The sequence below is a fragment of the Hipposideros armiger genome, unplaced genomic scaffold (genome assembly GCF_001890085.2).
Source record: "Hipposideros armiger isolate ML-2016 unplaced genomic scaffold, ASM189008v1 scaffold_18, whole genome shotgun sequence".
NCBI lineage: Eukaryota > Metazoa > Chordata > Mammalia > Chiroptera > Hipposideridae > Hipposideros > Hipposideros armiger.
In genome coordinates this window covers 771,699-782,458 of record NW_017731368.1, presented here as the reverse complement: position 1 = coordinate 782,458, position 10,760 = coordinate 771,699, and the positions used below count along the sequence as shown (strand labels likewise).

Sequence of the window (10,760 nt, the reverse complement as noted above, 5' to 3'; positions counted from 1 at the left end):
CCAGAGTCATCCAGCCCTTCTCAACCGCCTCCTGCTGTGTAGCCCTCTGAGCCTCTGCTTCCTCATCAGTACAATGGGGCTGATGGCATGGGTACCCTCCCCCAGGAGCGGTGTGAGCTCACAAGATAAGGAGCAGTGCTGAGCCCAGTGCTGGGCATAGAGCAGGTGCTGAGTGCACGCATCTCCCTCTACTCCCTGCCGTCAGCCCCACCCCTCGATGGTCCCCACCCCTGGGGCTTGAGGCCCTTTCCTCCCGTTTCTGAGCTGGACCTTACCAAACATGCCTCCTTGCTCCAGGGACTGTCTCCAGGAGGGTTGGTGGGGGCTGGGGTGGGTAGAGGGGATGCAAAGTCAGCAACTGAGGGATTGGGGCTATGCCAGCCTCATTAGAAGGGCTGGGGGCTGAGCTGGATTCACCTGTCCTTGTCTCTGATTGGCTCTTGGGTACCCTCAGCACCCAAATCCCGCTAAGCAGCCCTACCAGGGCCTGTACAGGTCTGTGGAGAGCCAGTTGATTGCCAGTCCTGGTGCCAGAAGGCTGTCTAGGGAGGCCAGAGGCTGGCCTGAGCCTGGCTCTGGGGATCCCTCCATCCAGAAAAGCCAACTGACCAACCTGTTCCTTTATCTGCTGCCAGGGCCATGGGGGCTGGGGCCAGCGCAGAGGAGAAGCACTCAAGAGAGCTAGAAAAGAAGCTGAAAGAAGATGCTGAGAAGGATGCTCGAACCGTGAAACTGCTGCTTCTGGGTAGGGATGTGGGCCCAGATGGGGTCACTGCCACCAGGTCAGAGGCCTGGGGCAGGCATGTGACCTTTGTGTGAAGCAGGGGTGAGCAGAATGAGCCTGCAACAGGGCAGGGAACAGGGTGGGAACCCTGGCTAGGTAAGGCCCGGCCTGACAGGCGATACCCTAGCTCCCCAAGTCAGGGTATGCCATGGAACTACTCTCTAGAGGGCCCGCCTCAGGCGGCCTCCCCTCCGGAGAAGTTTGTGCCAGCCACTCTTATAGAGGTGTGGGTATGAGGCACTTTGGCTCTGGCTGTGCTCCCTCAAGCTCCAGCTTTTGGCTAATGGGGTCTGCTGGGCAAGGCTCAGAAACCAGGGGCCTCCTTTGGAGCCCCACAATAGGGCTGCTCCCTTGGGAAGGAGAGGGTCACAGTCACCCTGAGAGTGGGCAGCCTCTAGGACCACCCAGAGCCACACAAAATGGCCCTCAGTTTCCAGATCTTTACTGCTGGTAGACCTGAAAAGCAGCTCAAGGGTGAGGAGGGGTACTAAGGCCCAGTGGGGAATAGATAAAGCCATTCCCGTGGTCTCATGGTTGTGAGTGGAGATGAGGCTGGTCCAGTGCCTCGAGGCCACTGCTTCTCCCCAAGGGTAAGAAGAAGCTGTTCTGAGAGGGCAGCCAGGCTCTACCCAGGCTCTCCAGGGTCCAGTCCAGCAGCTGGATGTGAGCGGACCCACCAAGCCAGAGTGCCAGGGGAAGACAGAGAGGCTAAGCCAGAAATCCCATTAATTGTGCCCAGCACCCTCGGGAGAGCAGGCTTAGAGAGGCTGTCAGCTCTGTCTCTTCCCCACCCAAAGGCGCTAATCCCCTCTGAGCCTCTTGGAGACACTCCCCTCCCACCCCAGGTGAAAAGCTGGGTTGACCCGACTCATAATAATCCCGTGCGTGCGGTACCAGATATCTCCACAAGGTGGCGCCCCAGGTTTTCTTTATTTTCGTCTCAGACTGATACAGACTTGTATGTCAGGGTCTTGGAGGTTCTCAGCACAGCTGAGGTCGTTGATTCTCCTCATCAGCCCTCCTCTGTCACTCTTGACTTTTACAAACTCGTGGTTTTTCTGCCAGAGTGTCAGGACCTTACCTTGGAGGATGAGGGGAAAACAGGTGGAACTAGGGACTGGGTTGGAGCTCTAGGTCTGCCTAGCCATTTTCCAGGCCTCGTTGAGGGGAAAGTAAGGGTGGTAGCGGGGGAGGTGCTATCCGCGCGGCTCTGAGGCCGGGCTTCCCTTCCAGGTGCCGGTGAGTCCGGGAAGAGCACCATTGTCAAGCAGATGAAGTGAGTGCCCTTGCCGGTTCGGAGGCCTTGGGGACGGGGGAGGGAGGCTTGCGCATCGGGCCTGTCCTTCCCCACCCCACCACGAGACGCTGACCACTGCTCTCCCCGGCCGCAGGATCATCCACCAGGATGGGTACTCGCTGGAAGAGTGCCTCGAGTTCATTGCCATCATCTATGGCAACACGCTGCAGTCCATCCTGGCCATCGTGCGCGCCATGACCACGCTCAACATCCAGTACGGAGATTCTGCGCGCCAGGTGTGCCAGGAGGCTGCGGGCTGAGCGGACCTCTGGGGACTCGAGGCATGGGGCTGGGCCCAAGTCCCAGTCACCACCAACCATTCCCACCTGTCCCCAGGACGACGCCCGGAAGCTGATGCACATGGCGGACACCATCGAGGAGGGCACGATGCCTAAGGAGATGTCCGACATCATCCAGCGGCTGTGGAAGGACTCCGGTATCCAGGCCTGTTTCGATCGCGCCTCGGAGTACCAGCTCAACGACTCCGCCGGCTAGTGAGCGCGCAGGCGGGGCGTGGGGGCGCGGGCGGGGCTGCTTCCCACCCACCCAGCCACACCCCTGCGTCTCCCGCAGCTACCTCTCCGACCTGGAGCGCCTGGTAACCCCGGGCTATGTGCCCACTGAGCAGGACGTGCTGCGCTCGCGTGTCAAGACCACCGGCATTATCGAGACGCAGTTCTCCTTCAAGGACCTCAACTTCCGGTACGACCCTGAGTCCGTGTCCCCGCTCTGGGGCCCTGCCCGCGAGCTCACCGCTCCGAGGCCTCTCGCGTGCCGGTGGCCCCGTCCCTACAGGAGACCCTTCGCGTTCTCGGATACCCCGCCCGCAGCAAGTCCCGGCCGCCCCAGACGCCTGTCCTGGCTGAGTGAGCCCTAGCCAGCACTGGGGAGTGAGGGGAGGCCAGGAGGCTCGACGCGCCAGTTCAGGTCCCATCTGCTCCGCAGGATGTTCGATGTGGGCGGGCAGCGCTCGGAGCGCAAGAAGTGGATCCACTGCTTCGAGGGTGTGACCTGCATCATCTTCATAGCAGCTCTGAGTGCCTATGACATGGTGCTGGTGGAGGACGACGAAGTGGTGAGTGCCAAGCCGGGCCTGAGGAAGGCCCGCGGGGAGCAGGAGACAGCTCTGCGGGAGTGGGGGGTGTCTGGGAGGGGCACTCGTTCCAGAGCGGTCCGAAGGAGCAGAGGAAGCAGCCCGCAGCCCCGCGGAGGGGCGTTGGGCGTGGGAGGGGGGGACTGGCCTGAAGCTGTCGGCGGAGAGTCCCTGAGTGCCCTGAGCCCAGAGGGGAGGTGTCGCTGCCCTTGTTCCCCGGTGCCCGACAGCTTCCTCCCTCTTCAGAACCGCATGCACGAGAGCCTGCACCTGTTCAACAGCATCTGCAACCACCGCTACTTCGCCACCACGTCCATCGTGCTCTTCCTCAACAAGAAGGACGTTTTTTCCGAGAAGATAAAAAAGGCGCATCTTAGCATCTGCTTCCCCGACTACGACGGTGAGACTCCCGGCCCGGCCGCCAGGCGGCGACCCGCCCCCACGATCTCGGCCTGCGTTCCTCCGGCCCTGAAGGATTTGGGGGTAGGGAGTGAGAGCTCGCTTCCCCGCCAGGACCCAACACATACGAGGACGCGGGCAACTACATCAAAGTGCAGTTCCTCGAGCTCAACATGAGACGCGACGTGAAGGAGATTTATTCCCACATGACGTGCGCCACCGACACGCAGAACGTCAAGTTTGTCTTCGACGCTGTCACCGACATCATCATCAAGGAGAACCTCAAAGACTGCGGCCTCTTCTGAGGTGGGCTTCTCCCAGCCCGGATGCCCCCTGCGCTGCCCCTTGGTCTCCATACCCCAGCCCCATCCCAAGCACCCCACCCCACCTCACTACAGCAGACACGTCCCAGGTTCCCCCGCAACCCCCCAGCTCTCCAGACCCGCTCCACCTCCTGACCTCCAACTCCCAAACCCCTTTGCTTCCAGGCCCCATCCTGGCTCCTCAGGCTCCACCCACTGCGACAGGCCCCGCCCCTGGTTTACAACCACCACCCACTTAATGTCTTTGAGGGGCCCCAACCAACCAGGTGTCACTGCTTCCAAACGCTCCACAATGTCTTTCAGCCTAAGCTCAATTATTTGTGGGCTAGGGGTGTTGACAGGTTCCTTCTTGTTTTCCCAGGTTCCTGAACCCATGTGCATCCTGAGACCCTGTAGCCCTAACTGCCTTTGAGCTCCAGCCAATAGGACCCTATCATCCTCCCAGGACTTCTGGGCCCCAGCATGTGGCCCTCCCAGCCACAGACCCAAAGCCCTGAGCCCCACTAGCCTGGAGGCCCTGACCCTCCCCTGTGACTCCTAGGCCTCCCAGAGCCAGGTGCCCCCAACCCTAGCACTGCCCTTCACGGCCTGGTTGCACTGGCCTCCAGGACCCAACACAGCCAGCCCCAGCTAGGAGCAGGCAGGACTTGGGGCAGCTGGAGCACACAGTGACTCAGCAGTGCTCGACTGACCAATCTCCTGCAGCTCTCCCGCCCCAGGGGGCCCGTGACTCACCTTGGTGGGTCTGGGCTCAGCAAACAGCCCTCCCTCCCAGGGTTTCATGAAGGGCAGAGGGGCAGGCAGAGATCCCTCCTCCGAGCAGGCCTGATGCTTACCATCAGCCCGTTCCAGCCTTACCACCTCCATGTGACAAGTCTGACACCTGTCTACCCAGTGGCCAGTGACTGTCCCTCCCAGCAGCTTCAGGGGTTCAAAGTCCAAGCCAGCTCTGGCCTGTGCAGTTCCTACATAGATGAATTAGTGAGTGGGGACAAGGCTGGGAGCCCCTGAGTGCCAGAGAGAGACTCAAGCTGGACCCCTCCCTACATACCAGGCTGAAAGTAACCCCCTAGCCCCTTCCCCCACAGGCTCTACCCCTCTGTCCTTGAACACCAGATCCATGTCCTACCTCACCCACCCACAGTAATTCAGGTCGGTCAAAGGGATGGTCTATTGAGGGAGGGTACTGTTGACACCAGCTGTGGCCAATGGTCAAACTGTCCTGAAGGGTGGCTGGGGGCAGAGTCCGGTTCCCATCGATCAGCCCCAGGAAGAGAATTTGGGACAGGACGGAGACCCAGGTTGTGCCCAGAGGGGTCTACCTCAGGTGGGGTCACAAGCAAACCCAGGCGACCCTTGTCCCTGCCAGCAGTTTCTCTCACCCTTTCTATTCAGGGCCCATTCCCTGGCAGGAAAAACTGAGGGCCATGCCTGAACTGTCAGGGACAAAAGTTCATGTCCCCACATCCCCGCGCCCTACTTCTCACCCGTCACCAAGTCCTTGCTGATGTCCATGGGCTGGGGCCTGTGCTGCAGGCGAGGACGGGAGCTTCTGTTTAGCAAGGGCTGGGCATGATTCACACTCATCCTCAGCTAGATGCAGACTCAGCAATAAACCTTTGCATCAGGCCCCAGCTGTCCTTTCTTGGGGGAAGAGGGAGAGTGTTAATTATCACAAGTCATGAGCATTAATGATGTGCTCAGTGCTGGGCTGGACATGAGTGGGAAAATGGTTCCTTCCAGGCTTAGGCACCTGACTTGACATGGCAGGGGGCACTCTTGGGAGCATGGGGCCAGCTTGTGCCTCTTGGTGGGGACTAACGGGGAGAAGAGCCATGGGAAATGTTTGCAGCAGTCTTGGTTTGAGAGGGAGTTTTGACACGGAAGGTCATTCTAGCCAGAACAGTAGAGTGTATAAGGCCCAGGAACACGGGCTTGGGGGCCACAGGAGTTCAGTGGAGCAGGAGCAGGGACGGGGAACATGGGGTGGGGCGATAGTGGGGCAAATGCGAAATGCCAGCCTGAAGGCCTGGGCTTCCTCCATAGGATGACGGGTCTTGGAAGCCCTTGATGCTAAGACATAATTGTAGGGCTGGGATTAGTGTGAGGCAAATGAGGCATTACTCGGTGCAAAATTTGGGGTGGTGCCAAAAGTTTCAGTAATCAAGATTAAAATATATTCATGCAATACTTTAAATAATCAAAATGATTGCAAAAAAAGGGACCCCATGATGCACAAAATTCTAAATACAGACAAGATCCAAGACAGCCCTGCCAAGCCATGTTGCTGCCACACTGGACCCTGAAGCAAAGGCAAAAACGTCCACTCCTATATATGGTTTTATGTTTTGTTTTGTTTTTAAGATTTTTATTGGGGAATTGGGGGGATGGGAACAGCGCTGGGGAATTGGGGGAAGGGGAACAGACAAGTTGCTGTCGTTTTTTGTTCTTCAATCTAGTTGTGGAGGACGTTGCTTCACTGGCCCAAGTTGGCACCATCATTGCGCTCTTCCCAGGCGAGGCCGATCAGTCGCCGGCTTCTGGACGGCCGCTCACTGTGGCTGCTGGCCGCTCACGCTGGCTGCTGGCTACACACGGTAGCCCATGGCAACCCACTGCCACAGGGGCTGCAGCCTATGCCATATCCGGAGACTCAAGGCAGCCCAGCTCCAGGTTGAGCTGTTGTTCAGCATCTTAGCTGTGGAGGGCAGTGTCACTGGCCCTCATATGTGGGATCCGAACCGGGGCCCTCTGGCGTCCCAAGCCAGTTCTTAACGATCGCACCACTCGGCCGGCCCGGTTTTATGTATTATTAACGGTTAATTTTTTTTTACAGAACTTAAAGTACTTGAGAAAACATTGAAATAATTGACAGGTATATTAAAACTCAAAGCATTATTTTAACCTTAAATATTTTATACCTAAACAGAATTTATGATTTTATTTTTCTGACTTTAATGGAAATAAAATCATCAATGATATTTTTCCAAACTTTCTGGAAAAAATAAATAATCATTAAAAATTTTCATAAAAACCTATATAGGGACACACATTTTTCCTGGGGGCCGGTGTGCGTGTGCCTGGGGGAGGAGCGACCCATGGGCTCCATGAGGAAGACTTAAGTCCTCATCACCCCATGGGGCCAGGATCTGCAAGAAGTGGGGCTCAGTGACAAGGGTCTAGATCTGTGTGGTTAGGCGAGGGCAGGAGATGCCCCCATCAAGCTGGGACTACAGAGGAGCGCTGATGGGACTGAGTTTTCCAGACCTGTGACCACTTGGGGGAGATGTCCAGGAGGCAGATGGATACTTAGGGCTGGTCAAAAGGTAGCGTGTGGGCAGCATCCTCAATGTCCAGGTGGAGGGTGGAGCTTTGGGGGGTGGCTAAAAAGGGGAGAGTGAGGGTGCCCAGACCCAAGCCTGTGTCAGGGGACACAGGCTAAGTTAGGGAGCCTAGGACATGTATGGGCAGACACGCTGGTGCTGCTCAGAGGCCTCAGGGGAGCATGGGGCTCTGGCCAATGGTTTAGGACCCCCACTGGGTGGACTTGGGCCTGGCTGAACTGGGCCTGCTCATCTCAACTAAGGACCCTCTGTCCGAGCAGTTTACTGGAGTGAGGTGGGGCAGGGAAGAATGACAGCAGGATTAAATGGAGAGAGGCAAGGAGGAAGACAGGAGGCTTTGAGGAGCTAGCTGGAGGTGGTGTGCTAGAGAGGAAGGAAGCTGTTAGGAAAAGTGGGCTAATGGGGTCTGCCGCATAGCCATCTTGTCTCGGAAGAAAGGTAGTGAGATAAGCTCCCCAGCCTTCCTGGGCAAGGGGCAGAGAGAAGCCCAAACATCATGCAGGGGCTTGACTCCACCCTCCAGGGAGTACCCTCCCATGCATGATTCTGACCCCAGAGTCCGGGATTCAGGACACATATTCCTGGATCCCATGAGCTGGGGACACTGCCTGGCCTCAAGCTGCCCTGTCCGTGGCTGGCAAGTCTCTGTGGCCCTGCTCACCACACCAGTGTAATTACACCCTAGGGAGCAGAATCAGCGGGTGCCCAATGCCTGACTCACAGTCTAGGGCAGAGGATCAGACAACTGGCCCAGAGTCGGCACTATGGCCACACCTTAATCTTGTAGGTAGGGGGCATTTACTGCAGGCACCTACAGCCACCACCATCCCTGCCTGACCTGCAACCTCAAGGTGCCCCTGAGGGCCTCACAGCCTTCAGCTCTGGCTCTGGCGGGACTAACCTGGCCCGGCCACTGACCAGAGATTAGACAAGCCTGGCAGACGGTTAATGCCACTGACGTCAGGGCCTGGTTGGGTGACCACTGGGGGCTTGGGCCCTCCCCACAGGCAGTAGCTCTGGCCATGTGACCTGGGCTCATTAAGCCGCTTCAGTGGCCAGAGAAGCTAGGGGCCAGATCTCAGGGGAGAGAGGGAGGGCACACCAGGACTGCGAGGGCAGGCCTCAGTCAGAGGTCACCAGCTCTGGGGACCCAGGCCAGGGTCCTCTCTATACTTCTACCCTCTGTATTGTGCCAACTAAACCCCTGCTCGTGTCTAAGGAGGAGTGTCCCACTCACCAAATCGGTCAGAGTGTAGTTAGGAGCTGTAGGCATGGGTCCTGTGGACTTGGAGGTGAGAGCTATCCTCTCCTGTGAGGCCTAAAAACCTCCCAACACGACTCCCGGCCAAGTGTCCTGCCCCTGTTAATCCCACACTCACACTTGAGTTTCCTTGTGGCCGAGCTGTTTCCTCCATCCAGAGTGCCTACTCTCCCCCGTCTTGGCACATGCTTCTTTTCCCGTTGGCAGAGCCAAGCCCACAGCTTGCTTCTCCGTCGGATTTTTCTTCCAACCTGGCAGGAGCTTCCCTGTCTAGATGGCTGTTAGAGATCACTTAGAGATGCTGAGGTTGGGGCGGTGTGTGTGTGGTGGGGGTGGCAAGATCAGCCACGAGAAGTATAGGAAGAGCTGGCTCGTCCCAGCGGCTCAGGCAGGGCTCTCAGAGGTGATCTTCCATTTGGGCATTGAAGGACAAGTAAGAGTTTGCGAAGATAAAGCTTCCCCCCACCCTCCACTCCAGGTGGCTGCCCTCAATAATGAGGCTGCATGGATGGACATTCCCTCTGGTCTACGGGAGAAGGTGTCCGGCAGCTCTCAGGGCCCCATCATGGCTGCTAACTGTCCAGCCACCACAGGCTGGGCTGGGAGATTCGGCAGGTGGTGGGAAAGTCCTTGGGGCTGTGTTTGCCCTGGCCGGGGCCCAGGCCTAGCATCAACAAACAGGCAGCCCCTCCTCCAGCCTGGCCACAACTGGCCTGGCCCAGGGACCCCAATCATGCTGCCTCTGGGCCTCGCACAGCAGCCCAGCCCAGCCAGCCCCTTCTCCCTCCATGCTGGATTGAAGACTTCAACATTCCCATGCTGGGTGACCTTGAATCCAGGCCTGACTCCTCATGAACTGCCAATGGAAGCACTCAGCCCTTTGCAAATGGCTTCTATGAGCATCCAGGATGTCTGTAGGTGGGAGCAGACCTGAGACCCTGGTCAGCACCTCTCTTATATGACCTTGTCCCATGAGCAAGTCCCAAGCCCCTTTGGAGGATGAGCGTCTTAGGGTCCCTCATGACTAAGGTAAGCTCTGATGGGGATTACAACAGCCCCAGGTCAGGAAAGAAAGCCAGTTCCTTCCATTTCCAGCCATCAGCAGGATGGTTGAGGTTTTCAGGGACTGCCATCCTAATGCCTTTCGCTTTAGTCCTCCCAGGCTTCTGGCACTCCTAGCCAAAGCTGAGTCCCCTGTATTTGGCTCACAGCTTCCCCTTCACCAACTCCCCTCAGGCCAGGAAAAAAGGCAGAGCCATTTCCTTGTGACACAGAAGGAAACTGAGGTATGCTAAGGCTTGGCTGTGGTGGTGTTGTAAGTCAGTAGGAAGAGAGTCCAGGAGTCCTGACTCCCAGCCCAGGTCAGGGAAGGTGTAGGCCTCTCCTCCGGGGGCATTCCCTCCAGCACCAGGAAGGGGAACAGACATGACACAGAGACATCCAGCTTGACTCGGAACAGCAGAGACCATGGGATTAATCGGATCAGAGCCAGTAGCTGAGAAGCAAGGGGCACAGCTGTTCTAGGAACCCCACTCCCAGCTCACCTCCAAGGTCAAGGCCTCCCCCAGCTCCCTGCTGGCTGGGCCTGGAGGCCTTAACACCCACCACCCACCTCTGAGCACCAAGGCCTTGGGTGAGAAGCAGGCAGGGGTGAGAGAGAAGCCCCAGCTGAGAACAGGGCCTCCCTAAAACTCTTTGCCCCAGGACACCAAGTCCCAGGCCCCACTTCTCATGGGCAGACTGACAGCTGTCTCCTACTCCTTAGAAATAAGAAAATGGGGGACATGGCCAGGGAGATCCCAGGCAAGGCTCAGCACAAGCCAAGCCTGGTTCCTCTCCTGTCCTCACTGCCCTTACCCCCATCTGTCCCGGCCTCAATCACTTCTGAATATCTGGGGTGAAGACGGAATTGATGCAGGGAGCCCCCTCCTCATTCCTACCCCACCTATTTGGGAAGGGTGAGGCGGACAGAAACACGCTTTGTAGACTGAGTGATGTCTGAAAGTCTCCCATTCGAGGTCCTTTCACTGAGGTTAAGCATTGCCCTTTTCCCACTCCCTTAGGCTGAAGATCCCCTGCTGGCTCAGAGAGGTGAGAGCAGAGCATTTCAGGGGTTAAGGGGGCACTCAGAGGGAATCTGCTTTGGACTGAAGCATTCCCCCCACAAGACTCAACTGAGCCCTCCCAGAGCAGCTGCTCTCCTACTTAGGGGCTCCTTAGCGCTCCGGCTGCCCCTTTGGCTCCGCGGGTCGGGCCCCC

At 57.8% G+C, this 10,760-nt stretch overlaps 1 protein-coding gene across 2 annotated transcripts; it reads left to right on the top strand.

Moving 5' to 3' along the window:
• Positions 1 to 491: 491 nt before the first annotated feature.
• On the top strand, positions 492 to 10,645 carry GNAT1 (G protein subunit alpha transducin 1). 2 transcript variants are annotated; one of them, XM_019630464.1, is made up of 9 exons: positions 492 to 745; positions 2,018 to 2,060; positions 2,176 to 2,317; positions 2,418 to 2,575; positions 2,655 to 2,783; positions 3,027 to 3,156; positions 3,421 to 3,574; positions 3,688 to 3,879; positions 10,565 to 10,645. In XM_019630464.1, exons 1-8 carry the CDS (start codon positions 640 to 642, stop codon positions 3,876 to 3,878), a joined length of 1,053 nt encoding a protein of 350 aa, XP_019486009.1. In that variant the 5' UTR covers positions 492 to 639; the 3' UTR covers position 3,879; positions 10,565 to 10,645. The 2 variants fall into 2 exon arrangements, with proteins under 2 accessions (XP_019486009.1, XP_019486002.1); XM_019630457.1 differs by lacking the exon at positions 10,565 to 10,645 and adding an exon at positions 4,258 to 5,526 and having other exon boundaries at positions 493 to 745.
• Positions 10,646 to 10,760: the final 115 nt, after the last annotated feature.